The following is a 20,364-nucleotide window of genomic DNA, read 5'->3' on the forward strand; positions in this document are numbered from 1 at the left end:
TATGGTATTATAGAATGACAGATGAAGGAGAGAATTTGTGCACTGGCTTTCTTATACAGCAAGCCATGCACACATGTACAAAATAAACAATTTTTCTCCAAAATACAAGAATTTTTTAACAGAATAGTTCCAACTTCCAGTTAAAATGCTTCAGTAAACAAACTCTTCAACTAGACTAGTAACATTCAACTAAACTACTAAGTAAAAATTTAGAAGAATAAGGAAACAAACTAGGAAAAAAAGAAACTAAAGAATATAACCACTAATATCCAATGAATACCAATAAATACATGCGGTAATATCGAAGTTCAGTGTGTCTATGTTTATTTTAAAGGACCAAGGTTTGTTTTGAGGAACTGGAATGAGGCCAAATCCAGCTTTAAAACTAATTAAGAACAACAGTTGCTATGTGTTCAAACAACTAGATTACAACGCAAAGCAGAAGGTAAATACATTATTTTAATAAAAATAATGTTTTAAAACAATTCGCTGAATTAGAGATTAATAACCATCCGTTAATATTCTATACCTGCTTCAGGGTCACAGAGCAGCTGGTGCCTATCTTCAGCGGTCTATAGGCGAGATGAGGGGTACACCCTGTAGAGGCTGCCAGTCCATCGCAGGGAAGAGATCAATAACCTTTGTGGACAATTGATTTCCAATCTTGTATCAACTAGCAATCGCCGTGGCTGATTTTTTTAATGGAGCGATGAACTACAAAGATGGGGGCGAAAAACGTTTATGGACTCACAAGATGGCGAATGAATGGACAGATGTCGCTGTGATGTTACATCCCGCATTAGCAGTTCGGCTAACAACAAAGAAAATAATAATGTTTGCGATTCTATTTAGCAACCCCTGACAGTCTAACAATAACTATGACAATAAATACTGTTCTATGCAGTATTTCATGCACACAAACGCTGTTGAAATATCACGTCTTTTAAACACTGAGAAGTTGTATGTGCAAGACTGACTAAATGTTATATAAGAAATACAGAACAAAAAAAATGTTTTAACACTGTAACTGTTGTTACACTGCGAATAGTAGCCATCTTGAATGCGGAAGTCGCATATGGTCCTGTTGCTCTGACTTTCAGACTCATAATTCCTACTTTGGGGGACGTCCCAGTTGAAATTTCCTACTTGGAAGTTAGAATGTTCAACTTCCGAGTACAATTGAAATGCACCATGAGAATGGGTTAAAACAGTGCATTCTGGGATTCAGAGTTTTTACAAGTCTTGCTTGTTCTCTGGTGCAGTGCGGTCCTCTTAGTTTCTCCCATGGCTTAGCCCAACCAGGGCATAGCATAGTAATAGGAACAGCCATATGGCTCAGACATACACTATATTGCCAAAAGTGTTTGTCTGTCTACTTTTACATGTACATGCACTTGGATAACATCCTATTTTTAATCTATCGAGGTCCAATTTGTTGATGGACCCACAGTTGCCAGCAATAGCAACTTTTTAACTCTTCTCTAAACATCTTCCACAAACCTTAGGAGTGTGTTCCTAGTTCGATGAGAAAACCAAAATTGCATCCTCTGCTCCATTTCATCCTAAAGGTGTTCAAAAAGATCGAGGTTAGGACTCTGTGCTGGCTAGTCAAGTTTCTCCACACCAAACTTTATACACATTCAGCCATGGAAGTCAATGTAACACCAGGATTCATTGATTTGGTGGTGTCATATTCATATCCATTCCCCCCTCTAGCTCCGCCCCTAAGTACCGGCAATATTTTAAAACTATTTTCACCCCTGGGTGTGACCTAATGCTTTTGGCAATATAGTGTATCCTAAATTTGAGGTCAAGATGCTATGGTTTAATTTATTTTAATAGTCATTCCAATGGAAAAATGAAACAAAGACACCAAAATCTCACATGTGGCTCTGCTTTTGGAATCAAATTGAAGTTTTTCACTGTCTCGTCCTCTATGAGGATTAATAACATCTCCTGTAAATACCACCAGAGGCTGCTAACACCACAAGCACAGAAACTTGCCATTTTCTGCCAACTTGTTACTTTTTTGTGGTATGTAACTACCCCCCTCACATTATGTGGTTACATCGTGACCCTGAAGTCAAATATCAGAAAAGGAACAATGAACACAGGCTAAGAGTAGAGAGAAAGAGCTAATATCTGTTTAACTCTGACAGACTTTATTGCGTTAAATGTTAGAAAATTATTAAAGCATAAAAAAAGCATTACTTCTGCCCTATTTTAGCAGCCTTGCAGAAGACAGTATTACTCCCAGACTCAATTCTGTCTACTGCTCAGGGGCACACCATGGGTTCTTTTATTGTAGGACTGCTCCTAGGTCTCTTTGTTTAGGCTCTAGTTTGAACCTAAAAAACACTTTGCTTATTGCTGATGCATTTGCTCCTCTTTGTACATAGATAAAAAATATTTAATTAAAGTCAGGTTTCTATCCCAAACCATAAACGGTTGAAAACACATATAGCGCTGCAATGTAAAGGAGCTCGATGGAGGTAAACAAGGAATGACCCCAACTGAAGGTTGGCCCGTCACACTTTAACTTGCATGATGATAACTGAGGTCTGTAAGTCCAAATCCTGGGAAAATTGGAAGTTGTGGTGAATCTTTTCTTCCTTTAAATTATTATTATGAGAGAACATCTGCCTTAAAGCCCTTGCCTACCAATGGTCACCATTGAACAAACACCTGAGAGCAAAGTGTACCGCAGTCAAATTCCTTGTTTGTCTGTACAAACTTGGCAATAAAGCTGATTCTGATTCTCATTCTGATCTGCAAACATTTTAACTTCTTTTAGGTTTTTGTCTGTCCATACAAAAATTTGAATTTTGCAATAAAATCTTAAGGAAATCTACTTGGTGACCAAAATGCAGCTGGTTATATAGGCAGTGGTGGTTCTGGGGACGTACGGTACGATGGGTGAGCCCCTCCAAATTATTCTAGATTGTCCTGATCCAAAAAAATAAATAAATAAATAAATAAAACACACAAATGCTTTTTTTAAAAATTTTCAAATGTTTACGTCTCAAAGCCAGTTTAAGTATTTCAGATTTTAAAATAGAGATGACCAGATACCGTCAAGATTAAAAAACACAAAATAGCAAAATAATTTGTGAGTAACTGGAATTTTGGATCAGATGTCAAATCATCCGTCAGGCATGGTGCTTACATTGTGCACCACATAGAGGTAGCCTAATCCCCATCAACTGGGGATGCAAATCAGCAAGCTCTGTTTTCCCAGCTCTGTGGTGTGGTGTCACATAACGGAACGGCACCCTGGGCAAACAGCCATATTGCTTATAGTAAAAACATAAAAACAGCCAAAGTTTACCTGAATAGAATGAGTCAGCCTGCATGATAATCTTAAATCTAATATAAAAGCATAATCTACACAGCAAAAAGAAAAGGCACAACCCTGCTATTTCTTCAGAAGAGTTTATAAAGGTCAAGTTACCCCTTGATGCAATCCTTGAAATCACAAATTCTTTAAAAGCCAGTGATGGGCCAACTCAACCCAGCAGTTTCCAGTGTATGTTGTAAACTGGAAGGGAGACACAAAATGCTAGTTTTGCTGGCTCTACTGAAAGCAGTTTATAAAAAAACAAATTTAATTGATCACTCATTTTTGTAAAACTGAAAAAATGTTGGGTGTTAACTAATAAGCAAAACACTAAACACTTTATTTTTAAGGCCAAAAACGGACGCTTTTTCTCTTGTCTTCATTGTAGGATCTGAAGTGTATGGTTCAGCCTTAAAGGAATGCAACTTGTTCCCACCTCAAAGCAGAGATGTTTTCAGAAAAAGAAAAAAAAAAACACACCCAAACTTTTATCACAGGGGGTGTGGGTTGGACAGATTTGCATCAGGAAGGAACTAAACCACAATTTCAGGAATACTCAAGCTGAACACATTCACTGAAACTCTGCCTCGCCATGCCAGGTGTCACTTCTGAAGCCAGCAGAAACGCTGATTATGAGACTGCGACCTCCTTCCTCGGAGAATGGGGACGTTTCCAGCAGCGGGTGTTTATCCTCCTCTGCCTGAGCTTCATCCCTAATGGACTCACCGCCCTGTCTATGGTGTTTCTGGCCGACACGCCGGGGCACCGGTGCATCCTGCCGGTGCACCTGAACCTCAGCGCCGCGTGGTGGAACAGCAGTATTCCGCTGGAGGAGGAGGATTCGAGCCGCGGAGGCGCTTTGGTGCCCAGCAAATGCTCCAGATACAAACTGGAGCATGTGCTGAATTACTCGGAGAGAGGTTTGCTACCTGGAGTGGACGTTAATCTGTCTAATGTTCCCCAAGAAGGCTGCTTGGACGGATGGGAGTTTGATCAGAGCGTTTATACATCTACTATTGTATCTGAGGTGTGTGGATATGTGGGATGTCCTGTGCGTTCCAACCAAAAGCCATGTTACAGTTTTAGTGGTTTATAATTAAGGTATTACAATTAATTTATTATAACTCACTATGTGTATGCAGGGGTGTACCGGATGTGCACTCAAAAGTGGCATTCTATAAAGGACAGGAAAAAAAGAAAGAAACAAACAAAAAAATAAATAAATAAATGATGCACATATCTGCAATTAAAATAATAAAAGTCAGATCCACTAATTCCTTAGTGGATTTAATATGACTACCTCTCAAAGAACCTGCAGCACATTTTTATGCATTTATGTTATTTATTTGAAAGACAAAATATGGCTGGGGGACTGATTTGGTGGTGCCACTGTTTCCTTTCCTAATCCTTAGTCTACAACGTGAATGTAATTTATTTTTGTTGTTTATTTTTGACAGTGGAACCTGGTGTGTGGTGAAAGCTGGAAGAAGCCGCTCACTTCTTCTATGTATTTTGGTGGTGTTCTTGCAGGCTCCTTTGTTTCAGGACAGCTCTCTGACAGGTTACAGACCTAATATTTGGTTGTTCACAATATGGACTGATCTGAGGCCTACACTGTTTAGTTGTTTTTAAGGAATGTGTTTTTTAAGCTAATAAATACTTGAAGGCAACAGACATTGTTTAGCTTTAGATAATGTCTGTTTAATCTGTTAAACTTTAATCTGTTAGACTTAATGGAGGACCACAATTCAATATAATATAAAGTCTTTAAATGACTACTTGGATGTGTCAAGTGTGGCTCTAATTATTTTACGGTCACATGTCGCAACACTTCAAAATCAGTGAGTGGGACCTAGCACTGTTCTACTCAAAACAAGTGGTCTGAATTTGATTTAATGTGCAGGTTAACCAATCCAATGTCAGGATTCATGTGATGATCAATACTCACAAATTAAATAATCTTATGGTCCTCTCCACCACATGAACCATAAAAAAAGATACAGAAATAAAACATATGCAGTTTTCAATAGAATTATTTCAGATCTGAATAAGTCATTTTCACATTTAATTATGTCTTCAATAGATACTGCAATAATTCTAAATTTTTTGATAAATGAATGTATTTATTTAATGTTTTAGCACTTTATAAAGCTTGGCTCAACGTATGAATGCAATAGATATAAAACATTTGGTTAGTATTACCATATTAGTGCTGAATTAAGGTATATTGGGACATCAGCAATTTGGGACTGGGAAAATTAAGAAGCCTTTCTTCTTTTCCTTGAATATTATACAGCAAAGCTAAGGGGGACAATAAATTGGGTATGATGTTAATCACTAAAATCATGTAATGTTTAAGTCACACCTATAAAAAGCCTCTAAAGAAACTAGTGGCTTCATATACTATACAGACAATCTTATACCAAGTTAAAGGGAAATACCTAAATTAACTCCTCCTTAGTGCTCTCAGGACAGTGCTTGCATAAATGTAACTTTTTTTGTAACAATTTTGTTTCAATTACCAGCAGAAAGTCATTCAGTGCATAAGGGATAAAAGTAGCAGTATAGATGGTGGAATGGGTGCTTTTTTTTTTTATCTCCATGATACAACAATGCAACATCATACAGAATGTTACTTTTTGATCAACATATTTACTAATTGCTCTGTGCTTTGTGTTAATTTCAGATTTGGGAGGAAAATAGTAATGTTTGCCACCATAGCACTACAAGCTGTCACAACACTGATTCAGATTTTCTGTTCAAGTTGGATCATGTTTGTCATTTTGTATTTTCTTCTTGGATTGGAACAAATTTCCAATTATCTGGTTGCATTTGTTCTAGGTATGTCAGTTCTAATATTTCCAACCTATTCTTCACAATCCCCCAACAAATTTAACATGAACCTTAAATGTTATTTTCAGGAGCAGAAATATTAGGCCCACAGGTCCGAACATTGTTTTCCACTGCTGGAGTATGTTTGTTCTTTGCTGTGGGCTACATGCTCCTACCACTGCTGGCATTCTTCATGAGAGACTGGAGGTTGCTTCAAGTTAGCTTCATGGTGGCAGGCTGCATTTGTTTGCCTCTGTTCTGGTAGGTAGGTGTGTTTGTGCGTCAGTTCTTTTTTCTGTTAATTTTTCTTTGTCGTATCATTTTAATGATATCTTTACAGCCATACACTGGCTGCCACTATGCGCTATTTTTCGGAAGCATGGCACCCCTTTTCATTTTTATGCCAATGATCGTGAAATTTGCTTCCCTCTGGAGCACACTGGTGCAGGCACTATCCAACCTCCCCTTGATTGTCTGATTGACTTCAGGAATTGGATGGCTTTAAATTTCCTACATTTTGATGAGAAAAAGGTTCAGGTTATTCTGTTTCCATCCAATGGCACAAACAGGAACTCCTGCGTCAACCTTTGGTCCCTGGCATCGTTTGGAAAACAGATTGTCACTAATCTAGGAGTGAAAATGAACCCTTCCATGAAATTAAATAGCCATGTAAATACATTTGTAAAATCCCGTTTTTTTCCAATTTATGCAGCTCTCTAAATTGAAGCCCACACTGTCTACAAGAAACCTTGAGACATTAATACACACTCTTATAACATCCAGGCTTGACTATTGCATTTCACCTCTTTATGGAATCAGTCAGGCCTCCATTGCACATTTACAACTGGTTCAAAATGCTGCAGCCCAGGTTTTAACTGGCACAGGCAATATAAAGCACATTTTCCCATGTTTGGCATCTCTTCACTGGCTTCTGTTTCAATTACGAATACACTTTAAAATCTTTTTATATTTTATTTAAATGTCTTGACAGTTCTGCTGCCTCTTTATCTCTCTGATCTGCTGCTGCCATATGTTCCATAATGCTCTCTGAGGTCAGCAGATCAGATGCTTTTACTGATCTCGGGCACACAATACAAGCTCAGAAGTGACAGAGATTTCTCTGTTGCAGGTCCAAAACTGTGGAATGATTTACCGCTACATGTCGTGCAGGTTCCCTGTCTCCCTGGTTTTATGCCTCGCCTAAAAACACACTTTCATTTCCTGGCCTTCGACCCAGCCTGACTTGTTCTTAATTTCATTGTGTTTTTATTGTCCCAGTTTATGTTTATTCAATGGTTAAACAGTTGCTTGGAACAGTAACGTGATCGGTTTTTGGCTCTAAAAAAAACCGTATTCTGCTAATATTTGTAGATGAATATGCTGCTTCAAATTATAAATACAAATGACTTGTATCTTGAATGACTCATAAACAGAAAAAAAGCATAAATGACGCCATGGATTTACATTGGTATAGGTATCTAAAACAGTTTTTCAACTCATAAAACTAAGACTATCTGGGTGTGTGAAACAAAGACATATTAAGTTTGATTCACATTATAAGATTTCTTCCTGATTCACTTACTACTCATTAACTAGTTTGATTCCAAAACTGAAACATCTATTGTTAAAATAAATGTTGTTGAATTAAGTGTAAGCTTCTGTTTTAATAGCAATAATTCTCATAATAATTGGTATTTATGGCTGTGCAAAACATAAGCATAAAGGCAAATCGAACATAATTGAATACCATGGTGATTAAAGCTTTATATCATTGATTATTTCTTACTTTTCTCTCTCTTTCTGTCCACAATGTTGCAATATGGGGCAGGTTCATTCCAGAGTCTCCTCGGTGGTTGCTATCTCAGGGTAGAATAGAGGAAGCCGAGGCCATAATTCGAAAAGCAGCAAAGATAAACCGGATTGAACCTCCAGTTGTCATCTTTAGAACTCAAAAGGTGAGAGCATCCTGACTGTTTGCATTAGACACTGTATACAACCGTGAAGACATTAACCACCATTATCTGTCTAATGTAGAATACTGGAAAATATAACCACAGAGAACCAAAGAGCTGAAAAATTGAATCATACTGAACGTTGCACAGTCCTGCCACATTCATCACTTTTTCCATTCCTACAGTTGTAATATTTGGATTCTGTGATCATCTGTATACACAGTGTCATGCAAACTAAATATGTTGTCCAGTTACAGCCACATGGTATTGTGTTGGCACACTTAAATCATTCAGTTGTGGTCTATCTAAAGTGGAACTGCTGCTTCACTCTCTGCCCCCCTCCAGGTCAAAGAGTGTTCCAGTCCATCCCATTCAGCCATTTTTGTAGTTTGATAACAGAGATATAATTATCTTGTGCCGCAGAAACGGGACAAAAACGGCAAAAACAATGCAAAACTGTTATTGTAATTATTATATTCAAAATATGCAGTGCAGTTATGTCCTCAAGGAGCTAAAAGCGAGCACACAGCCCTAACCTAAGCAGGAGGCACGATGCTACTGCTATTAAAACAATGGCCAGGATGTCTAACAGCACACAATAAATTCATGTCTAAAATAAAGTTTGTTATCATTTTAGCATTATTTATAGCTTACCGCTTTGATGAGTCTGTCATTTCCATAGACAGAAAGAACCGACCCCTTAATCAGACGAAGTCTTTCAGCAAATCCTTCCTGATACTGGCGGAGGTTGCTAAAGGCACTCGTCCATAAGAGTGCTTTGCGCAAACAAAGAAGAATTTCTCCACTGATACACTGATACAAATCCAATGAAAAATCCAATTTAACCAGGCACTTCCAAGATGTTCTGATGCTGGGGGACAGTGTTATAAATTGTGTTACTCATTCTGTTGCAGCTTCGCATACTTAAGCTTGGACTACAAAATCGCAGTGAGAAATGAAAATGGCGGATACACGACCTTGGTTAGCCCGAAGTCCATGAGCTTGTTAAGCAGCAAATACAGTGACGTAATAGTTAAAAAAAAACGTAATAGGGAATAGAGAAAACTGAACGCATTGAAAATATGACCCAAATGAAATATAAAGATATGGTCGTAGCACCTGGAGAGACTAAATTCAACTTATCAGCATTCCTACAGACTCTAAGAACACAACAAAATGTATTTAATGGCTAAAAAAGAGGATTTTGGATGATATGCCCCCTTTAATTTGGGAGGGATGAAAAGAAATGCGTGCCCCATTATTCAAATAATATGTGTCAAATAAATAAATAAAAATTTGTTAACCATGTATTGTTTTTCTTACACTCTATACATCTGCACTACTTTGTGTTTTCCCAAAAAAGCACATTGAAGGCTTCTATGTGTTTTATTGATATTTTATGTAATCCCAATAAACCATATTGAAATCTGTGGTTTTAAAATTACAAAATGTGAAAAACTACACTTTTTAAAAGAAAAGAAGCAGTAGGCAGAAATACAGATGTTGCCAGGCAACATTTTGCTTGTATTTTATCAGCTTACAGATGAACCCACTGTAGTAATCATTGCACTTCTGCCATTTTCAAACTTTTAAAGCAAAACCATAGCATATTGGCCATTGTATGTTTAAAAGAATCTAATTATTTGGCAACTGTGAAATTCTATCTTTAGAAAATACATTTTATTCACCATCTGGTCCAGGTATTATGACTAAACCTAAAAACTGACATTGTTGCAAATGATAACTTATTCTGTGCAGACGCATGCCCTTCACTTTTCTCCTTATACAAACACTGCAAGACAAATACTTGTCTGAGAGACCACTATTTTTTTAGTTTAATAATGGTAAAAGTTAAAATTCATACATGTTTCCATTTTTTTTAAGGAATTCTTCTGGAAAATGTTTGTAAACTTTTAAAATCTTTTTTTGTTATTCTTGTTGCATGTGATAAATCTAGCCACTTTATGCAGGCATGTAAAAGGCAAACCTACAATTACTGCAGGTGTGCAATAAGTTGAGGTATGCAGTAAGTGGCCAAGCCCTCAAGTAAATCATTCCAATTATTTTCTTGCTAGATTGTCAGCTCTACTTTTTTTAATATTTGTTGTTCTTGTTACTCTGCTTTCTTACAGAATGGAGGCAAGACTCAAGAGAAGATGGCCCACAACATCTGTGACCTTCTTCGTTCTCCAAATATCCGATGGCTTTCTGTCACGCTGTGGCTTGTCTGGTTAGTCTGAAATTTTCTCAGCAGTTACACAGCCACATACACTTCAAAAAGAGAGATAAAAAAAGTATATGCAGTGTTGTATGCACAGAACCAGTTTGTCCCTGTTCACAAGTCATCTGCAATTAAACTCTGCCAGTCAAATACAAACAAATCGATTGCATGATGCCTGTAGCGAAGAACAAAATCTGGTTTTCAGGAGTAATAAAGCATGCTTTTACTTGTTCCATTCCTGAAAAACCACCATTGTTTTCTGCTTTACTTTTACAAACTAACAGACTCAAAGTGATGTGTTTTCTTTCACATATATCTCACAACATTCAGCTGGACAGAACATTAGGTGTCATCAGGCATGAGCCAGCTACAGCTAACAAACTATAACAAGGCCTTCAAAGGTTACAGTACAGTATTTTTAATGGACATCAGAAAGTGCCTTAGTTTTCTCTGACTGCAAGCAGCTTTAATCAGCACAATGTTTTGCTGGACCCTCTGCACCTGTTGCTACACACTGCTGGTAAGCTTGCTGAAAAACAGCTTTTCTTCAATTACAGTTGAGACATATTTGGTTGTTTGGAAGCATTTCGGTCACAGTAAACAAAGATAATCATGTTGTGGAACCTAAATGATCCCCACTATTCACTCTTATGAAGATAACTGTTTTTAATCTACATTTAGCCAGCTAAATGCATGCTGATTGCCTGAGCTGGGACTAATGAAGCAGCTCATATCTTGTTATGCTATTAGTTTAAGAGTAGATAATCAAAAAGGCATAATTTCCTGCATAGTAACAGGTAACTACTTTTTCTTTCTAGGAATTATGGCTCATCTTTAAACTTGACGTAAAGCTGGGAAAATAGATAAAACATGGCTTTTTTTTCAGAGATAAAGTTCTCAGCAAAAGTCTCTCTCTCTCAAAATAAAGGCAAATTTTAAGAAAAAAAAAAAACCACACACAACTTCATTCTAATTTCCCCCAAAAGTACAACTCATCTACTGTCCCTGTCATTATGTTTGAAATACCTCAGACCCACATACAGACCCACAACACTCAAGAGGAGGAAGTAAAATAAAGATTGTTTATTGAAGATATAGTCAGAACGGACCGGACGAAATATCTCACTGTAAGGAGAGAAGTGAAGAGAATGGATGAGTACAGGTAATGGAGGGAAAAACTAAACTAAAGAGCAAATAGTTATCTTGATACTGAGATCAGCTTACTGACTTATGATGGTCAGGTAGCCAGGGAGAATGAGATTCAGGATCCAGGTCTTAAGCAGGTATATCCGTAGAGAGTTCTCTTGGTGCTGTTCTTTGGAGCTCAGGTTACAGTAAACAAGTTCGATGTGCGGTGGCTTACGTTGGAGGGTGGACAGGGTACATTTGTGGCTTGGTTCAGGAGACGAAGAGGACAGGAAGCTGCCAGTTTGATGCGAATCCAAACGAAGGTAGAGTCACAGGATAGGAATCCTCAGAACAAAGACAGGCTTGATCCTCCAGAGTAACTTTCAGAAACATAGTCCAGAAAACTCAGTGACATAGATGAAAGCTTAGGCTTTCAAAATCTGCAGAGGAGCAAAAAACAAAGTTAAACAAGGTCAAAGCATAACTTGGAGTGTGGCTAGAGTTTGTACCACTGTGGCAAAACACTCTCACATTGAAGTGCTGGCAGCTTCCTGCTTAAGTACTCCTCCTGGCAATCAGTGGAACAAGTCGCACCTGTCACCCAGCACACCTGAGAATGAGCACATGTAGCAAGCACAAAAACACAAACACAAACCCAGATCCTGACAATCCCACCCAAAAAAACTCTCAGTTGCTTAGAGGATTAAGACCCCCCCTTTTGACAGAGGAAATCTTAAATTCAATCCCAGATAGAAATAGATTTTTTGCCTGTTTTTGCTGTTTCGCCAATTTTATAAGTCTATTTAAAGAGTTTAAAGCTGGATGTAGTTTGAAAATAGCCACCAATAAGCCATCACCATGAGAGGTGAAGAGCTTGACACCTGCGTTTGCTGCATGTTGCTGCTGCAAGCCGCTCTGCTACAGACTAGCAACAGGTCTGCAGACTCCATCTGAATATTACAGTTCTGTGTAAGGTTTTCTGCAGTGTTTTATTTATTTTTTTTGGTTAATGATAGAAATAGCAGTGCTGTAATACTCTAATGTTGCCACCTATTTGATTCAAGCACATTGGAGCAGGTATACATCTGAAAGTTGGAGGTCAGTACCTCTCAAGTTTGTGGTTTTTGCACTGTACCGATGTAGTTTGGAGGTGAAAATGTCATGATTGTTCTGGCAAACATCATTTAACTGAAGGTTAAAACGGACAAATTTACTGAGACACTCTTCGTAAGAATCTGAAGATGAGACAAAGGTGTTCTTTACAACTAGAACAGGAGCTCAAACAAACAGCAAAGTAAACTAAATTGATTTTAGGAGAATCATTCCAATATTACTCCAGATGACAGGAGTCTGTCTTGTACTGGAAGTCTGAGGTGTACAGAGTGAAGAGGAATGGTGAGAGTACAGTCCCCTGTTGTGCTCCTGTGCTGCTGACTACCTGGTTAGACTCACAACCCTTCAGTCTCACAAACTGCGCTCTGTTTGTCAAGTAGTCTTTGATCCAGGAGAAAAATGGTTGGGCCAGTTTATATCTGGCATAACATTGGCAAACCTCAAACAAGTCAGTAAATCCCTAAAATGTATACCTTCTTAAAAAAAGCCCCAAAGTTTACCAAGTCATCTGCCTTGTTAGATATAACCCTACCATACATGTCACTGCTGGATGTCTCCCATCCCATGCATGAAGCTGTTGCAGACCTGGAGAGCTCTTTTCAGGGACATCCTATAGGTGCACAAAAGAGTGTTATCATAGATCCTTCCTCCCAGTAACTGTTAGACTTCATAACCATCACTGCTCCCAACAAAAAGTATTTACATCCCTGCTATTATTTGCACAGTTTTCCATTTCTTGTAAATAGTTTATTGTGTTTTATGCACAAATATACATGCACAGTTGTATTTTTTTTTTAAATATCCCACTCAGTGACAATTGTTTTTTTATATGAGGGGATTATTTTGAATATCTGCACAGTTCTTTCCATGTGCTGTAAATTTGCCCTTACTGTACAGTCTCTTATTCTTATTTTCTGTTTTTATAATTTTTCATTTGTGTGAATCTGCATGCTTCAACTTGTCTAACACTTTGCTACTGGTACACCTGAATTTCCACACTGAGGGGCAGTAAAGTTTATTTCTATTCTAATACCACCTTTACTATTTCAAAAAAGATAAAGATCATAAGAACTACATGACCTGCTGTGGTGTAGTCATTGCTAGTGAAACAGAGTTAACTTGTTAATTTTGGTTTATGAGCACTGCTATTCTTCACCCATGTCAAATTGCATGGGATGATCTCTAACCTTCCTCCACATGGTCTTCATCAGATCCTTGTTGGATATTATCCCAACCTTTCAAAATATTCCTAATTCCTATACATTCTCATACCCTGAATCCCCCATCACTATCTATTCTCACCTCACTCTCTCCTAAAGTTTCATGGCACGCTTCATCCATGACCCCACTCATTTTTCATTCCAATCCTTCTCCAAATCCAAGTGTTTAGAGCCAACAGGCTAATTAAACAGAATCTACACAGATGGATGGGAGAAATAGAGACAGACATATTTCATTAATAAATTATTTTGTGTTTAAACTAAATACTCTGTCATTTGTGCTTCAAATTTTTCCCCAACAGGAACACCCTCACCATCGCCTACTATGCTCTTTCCCTCAACACGGCTAACCTCCATGGAAATCCATTCTTCAACTGTTTCTTGTCCGCTGTGGTAGAGATGCCAGCCTACGGTTTGTCGTGGGTTATGTTTCGCTGGTGTCCCAGACGGCTCAGTGTTTCCTCTACACTTTTTGCAGGAGGATTGTTTATATTGATCATACAGCTCATACCCGCACGTATGACATTACAGCTTGTAAAATCTTATATTAAACCCTGGTGTATCAGAATTTCATACCCAATTTTCATCCATTTTATATTTCATTCCCTGCAGACTTGGTTGTTCTATCCATAACATTCGAGATGATGGGGAAGTTTTCTGTGTCGACTGTTTTTGCTGTTGTGTATGCCTACACAGCAGAACTGTACCCAACTGTGCTGAGGAATACAGCTGTGGGAGCCTGCTCCACAGCCTCCAGAATTGGCAGTATCATTGCTCCATACTTCATCTACTTAAGTAAGTGCCATCATATTCCCTTAGTCTTGAAAAAATCCACCTAATTCAATCTCAGTTTAAACCCAGCTGTTCTATGAAGGTTTCAGGGCACATTACGTTGAACACATTATCGCTATGGTGATTAATGTCGGTGGTGGTATCATGTTGTGGGGATGCTTTCTTCAGCAGGGACAGAGAAGCAGGTCAGCGTTGATGGGATCAAGAAAGCTTGGGACACATGTCACAACTTCCACAGTGTTCTCAGATTTTTAAAAGACTTGGAGTTCAAACTAACACACTGGTTTCCACAGATTATTGTTATACTACTAAAAATTCGTCACACACTTAACAACTGTGCCTACTGAGGGATAATAGATCACAAGATTTCTCAAACCAACAAAAGCAAACTTTTGTTTTTTAACATGTCCTGTCATGGTATTTCAGGCATATCATATAGAGAAGCTGGTTGCCTACATGTCTCGAATTTGGCAGCTCTTCATTTGCAGTTAGGTTGGAAATCCTTTTACACTACTTGACTGCGTCCAGATGCTGCTCAAAAAGTCCAAACAAGTTAGTGTGACTGCGACTGACGTCGGGTTAGCTCCCATTACTTACTTGAAGAAACCAGTAGTCACCGTCTCACACTAACAGATTTTTGTGCCAACTCGCTCTGCCGACTGTACTCGGCTTCTGAAACTTTTCCTAACTGATAATCAAGGGTAGAATCAGTTAAAAGTTCCTAAACATGCAACTACAGCTACAGTGGGATGGTCTTGCAAGCTTTTAGATGGGTCTACCAATACAAATATTTAGGTCAAAAAAGCTGAAAATCAGCGCTCAAGTACTTGAGTTTGAGACACCCAGTTTAGATCAAAGAAGCATGTGTTAGAGTGGCCCGGTCAAGGCCCAGACCAACCCATGCTATTTGCCTCAGCTTGAGCAATGTGCACACAACACTTGTTAGGTATTTTATTTTGTAAAAAAAACCTGTGCCATTTTCCTTCCACTTCCACATTATGCATTGGTTTATGTTGGTCTATCCCAATAAGTTACATTGAAGTTTATGGTTCTAACCAAATAACATGTTACATTAATACTATTGAAAGCAGAAGCACAGTTATCTGGCTCACATATTTAGCATTAAATTTAATGAAGCTGGTAGGGAGAGCAACAAACTGGAAAAGAAAATCAGAACACTAGCTCACCAACTTTTTCATTGAATGAAACCTTCACAAGTGAAGACATTGCTGATCTACGTCCTCCAACAGCTTCATCCAGGGGCTCATTGGGTGGCAAGCCAAATCAGAAGTTTGAAGGCCTCAAAGTAGTGTCTCAGGTTTTATTCAGCTGTTTTGCCAGTGGCATTCTTCTCTGTTTTTTTATTTTTTATTCTTGTCCTCACAAACCACCAGGCCCAGACCTGTATCTCATTGGACAAATTATGGTGCCTGCTCATGTTCACCAGGTACCTTTACTGCTTCGCAATAGGACAGTGCTAGTGTTCAGCTTCACCACTACCAATTCTCAGTAGAACAAAATGTCTAAGAATGTAGCATAAATTATACAATTACTCTTATTTTGAGTTATTGCATCTTATTCTTAACTGCCTCTGTTTGTGACCTAGTAAAAAACACATTTAGTTTTAGAAAAGGACCCTGTAAAAAATAAAAGCATACCTGTTATTTACCCACTTTGCATTTTTTGAGTTCTGTTTTTCATTTGTTTTTAGCACAACTGTTTCTTACCACTGATTGTAGACAATTTTGCTTCCCATCATCTCTGATTTGATGGTTCACCACAGGAACCTATTCCGTCTCCCTGCCATACATCCTAGTGGGAAGCCTCACAGCTTTGACTGGACTGCTGAGCCTTCTTCTTCCTGAGAGCTTTGGAATGCCTTTGCCAGACACCATCAGTCACATGCAAAGCTTTCCTGGGTAATAGAAAACCACCTCTTTCCCATTGACGGGCATTGATTTAGCATTTGTTTGGATGTTTTTGGGCCTTTACTGTATTTTTTAACTGAAATATTTAATTTAATAATTTTAAAGCACAAAACACCCCTGAGAACAAAGTTAAAAACACAAAAACACATGGATGAAATGATTCTCTGGCAGACTTATACATGTGTGACCTTTCTTGATACAATTTAACAAGAAACATTTTCCAACTGGTACGAAACACTTTCAACTGGCTGTGACACTGTATGATACACACAATATTATGCTGCAATGAAGGGTCAGTGGCACAATCCAATAATAGTCTTTCTGCATGGAGTTTGCATGTTCTCACCATGCATGTGTTGGTACACATATGCATACATATAATTATTTAAATACATTTGGAGATGCATGTGTTAAATAAATAAATAGACATTGTTTTAAAATCTTTAATCTCAGAGTCATTAATATAAATTCAGAGTCTTACATAAACATTTGATTCATTTATGTATTTTATATCCTGCGCTGAAGCACAACATGAATCTTTCAGCCTCACCCGTCAAAGTCAGTGGGTGGGGCTAACACTGCTGTACACAAGGTGATTGATCTGCAGTTGAGTTACTGTTCGGATTAGTCTGAACTTCAGTGTCTTTTTGCCACTGAAATAATTGCATAGGATTTTATGTATATTGAATCAAGTTCTTAATTGAATATGTTCATATTCAAACTTTGGATAAATTATTGAAATATTTAAATAATTGTAGATATATTTATCTTCTTTAATTATTTAGTGTATTTATTACTAGTTTTATTTAAATGATCACATTTTATATTAATTTATTAGTAATGATAAAAACGTGTTAGTGCCTCATTCAGTTATTAGAGTGGCTCCTTGGCTCCTCCATTTGCCGAAGGCAAGCAGGTAACCAAAACCCAAGAAAGATTTCATTTCCAGAAATATTTTGTGATATTTTTGACTTTTAAAAACATTTTAGCTTTCTATATGAGAATCAGCTTTAAATTGTTAACCTGGCACTACGTTTATGCACAAGCATGAGCTGTTTTGGTGTTGTAGAATATTACAGAACAACTCAGAAGACACCCTGAGGGGAACACTGTTTTTACCTGCTGAACTAGTATTTTCTGTTTGTAGCACATTTAAATGCAAACGTTCTTAAACATGTACACCCCACCACCCCTCAGACAAGTCGTTAATCACTTGTTAAACATTCCACATTTAGTTAGGTAAACTAATGCAAACGTTCTGTAAGTACGCAATGAACATCTCAAATGAGCTTGGAAGTATAACATTTGCAAAATAATTAGCAGTCTCTTTTTTTATTTAAATTGGATGGAAACATGCAAAAATAATTATTACAGAGAGAAAGACGAACAGGTTAGCTCCCTGTATCGTCATTGCTCTAACACAGCCATGATTACATTTTCCTTACGGGCTGCTGGCTGTTAAAACAAAAACAATATGTATTCAAAAGGAAGGAAAATCATTTAGCTACAAGCATTCAAACTCCTATCAACATGCCAACAGTTATGTTTGTTGTAGCATTATGCTCTGTGGCTGTTTTGTATGAGGGGTCAAATGAACAAAAATTAACTTGTAATGAATTGAAGGTGTGAAATACTGAACTTGGTAAAAGTGAATACTGTTAAAACCAACGCATGATTCATATCGCCTCTGTGAAAATTTGAATCTGGGAATTTTGAGGTCATTATAACATGGAAAACATTAATGTTATAAATGTTAAGGGTATCAAATTTAATGTTGCCTGTTTTCATTCACAGCCTTGATTTTAGCGCCTCCATTTTTACCACTTTAGTTTTATCATTCATCGCGTTCACAGTGTTCACAGTGTAATTTTTGTTACTTCCGTTACACCTGAATATGGCAGCAGCCCAGGCGGAGTGTAGTGCGTGACCCACAATTTCCCATGATTCATTACGGATGGAAGCGGATTGGTTAGCTCGGGCACCTGTGGTGGACGATGGTGGCGAAAATTGTGAATAAACATGGAAATAATACACTTTCTGTGACCCCAAATAAACTTTTAATATTTTTTAGGCAAGAAGGTAGGTATGTTGAACTCAAATATCTGCTCAGTTTATGAAGATTCCACTTAATTTAAAAAAAGGTACGGCGATTCTCGGCGCCTGTTCGCTTTGGCAGCTGTCAGCCGACCGAGCAGCATTCGCTCCCTCTTCCGGAGAAGGTGTCTGATTCCCGTGTTGAACCTACCGCTGGGTTTAACTACTAGGTGGAATAGTGGAACTCACATTTGTCATTGTCTTTTTCCTTGAAATAAACCATTGAAAAGATACAAACAAAAGTGTATGTCGGACTCTTTTAAATAACAGGCTACTGCCTAAACCACAAACCCATGGTGCACATCAGTGATTGAGTTTGGTCCTTAGTTTGGTTGATTTGTTTCCTTTGAAAAATAGTAATATAGAAAGAAAGCTGTATTCTGATCTAATGGAAGTAACAAAAATGACACTGTGAACGTGATGATTGATAAAACTGAAGTGGTAAAAATGGAGGTGCTAAAATCAAGGCAGTGAATGAAAACAGGCAACATTAAATTTGATAACCTTGATATTCATAACATTAATATTTACCATGTTATCATTTTAATGACCTCCATATTCACGGATTCTACTTTTCACAGAGGTGATATAAATCACATGTTGGTTTTTACGGCACTCAATTTTACCATGATTAGCCTTTCACACCAATTCATTTTATTTCAAGTTAATTTTTGTTACTCTGACCCCTCATACAATATGGCCCAAAAATGTTATCACAATTATTTTGCAGTAATTATTGCAACAACGATGTAATTAATGATGACAAGTATTCAAAAAATCCTCTGGGCCTTTTAGGCCAAATTATTGTCACAGAAACAGTCAGAGGGCCAATAACACAGAGCCTGGTTGTCGTTTTCATTAGCTGTAAGCCGACATTATCAAGACTGAAGAACAATGCCCTGAATAAATGTTATCTCTTCATGTAATGCATGTATTTGAGTCAAAATTTTGAACTCAATTGCTTTTCAATGATACTGAGATACACTAGCAAGTCTAAATGATAACCCAAAATCAATCAAAATTGACATCAAGCCTGTTTGTCTGATGAATAAAACAATAGTAAAATAAAACTTGGATGTAGCCTTTTCAGTGTCTCAGCTTATTCAATTGTAAATAGTAAAAGATAAGTAATCAATGATAAAATGCAAAGTTTCCCTTGATTCTAAGGTTCAGAGGACCTATTATTATTTTAATGACTGATATCAGACAGTGTTCTCACTTTGATGAGTCAGTAATCTGACTGGATAAATGTACATTTCTTTTCTCTTCCAGATGTTGTCAGAAAAGACCTTATGTCATCACCGACAATAAGGAACAGGAAAGTGCTGCTGAAGAAATGTCTCTTGCGAGACAGAGTGTCACTCAAAACTAACCAAACATATGGCTGACTGTAAATTCTGGGCATGTCTGTTTGGAACAGAAACTGCACAGAGAATATGTCCTATCCATGTATATGTAAAATTACTTTTCTACACATTGACAGTGGTTCTACACAAAGCGTTTATTTTTATTTTTTTTTAGAACATCTCGTTTACATCAAGTTAAAGTGCATTCTGATCATTATACTGTAGTTGTTCATCTCTGCCGTTGTTACTAACAATGCACTGGTTAAATTCTTTTGTGCAGTTCTGTAAGTAACTGTTCTCCAATAAATGATGGATTTGTAAATCCTTATTACACTGTTTTGATCATTTTTTCTCATACTATATTTTAGAGCAATTTTCTATTGTATAAATTTTTTCTGCCA

The 20,364-nt window shown here is 37.5% G+C and overlaps 1 protein-coding gene across 1 annotated transcript; it reads left to right on the forward strand.

The window, feature by feature from the left end:
- The first annotated feature begins 3,873 nt into the window (after positions 1-3,873).
- Positions 3,874-20,291, forward strand: LOC124876907 (solute carrier family 22 member 5-like). The gene is made up of 10 exons (XM_047379961.1): positions 3,874-4,364; positions 4,795-4,898; positions 6,024-6,178; positions 6,259-6,430; positions 7,998-8,124; positions 10,254-10,351; positions 14,106-14,320; positions 14,416-14,598; positions 16,379-16,514; positions 19,890-20,291. The coding sequence occupies exons 1-10, from the start codon at positions 3,930-3,932 to the stop codon at positions 19,987-19,989; spliced, it is 1,725 nt and encodes a 574-aa protein (XP_047235917.1). The 5' UTR covers positions 3,874-3,929; the 3' UTR covers positions 19,990-20,291.
- Positions 20,292-20,364: the final 73 nt, after the last annotated feature.

Source organism: Girardinichthys multiradiatus, chromosome 11, assembly GCF_021462225.1.
Source record: "Girardinichthys multiradiatus isolate DD_20200921_A chromosome 11, DD_fGirMul_XY1, whole genome shotgun sequence".
In the NCBI taxonomy this organism is placed as follows: Eukaryota; Metazoa; Chordata; class Actinopteri; order Cyprinodontiformes; family Goodeidae; genus Girardinichthys; species Girardinichthys multiradiatus.

Excerpts from the sequence above, each read along its gene's own strand:
- LOC124876907 (XM_047379961.1), top strand. The coding sequence starts at position 3,930 with ATGCCAGGTGTCACTTCTGAAGCCAGCAGAAACGCTGATTATGAGACT. Across the intron at positions 14,321-14,415 it reads CATACAGCTCATACCCGCAC|ACTTGGTTGTTCTATCCATA; the intron begins GTATGACATTAC and ends CATTCCCTGCAG. Across the intron at positions 16,515-19,889 it reads CACATGCAAAGCTTTCCTGG|ATGTTGTCAGAAAAGACCTT; the intron begins GTAATAGAAAAC and ends TTTCTCTTCCAG.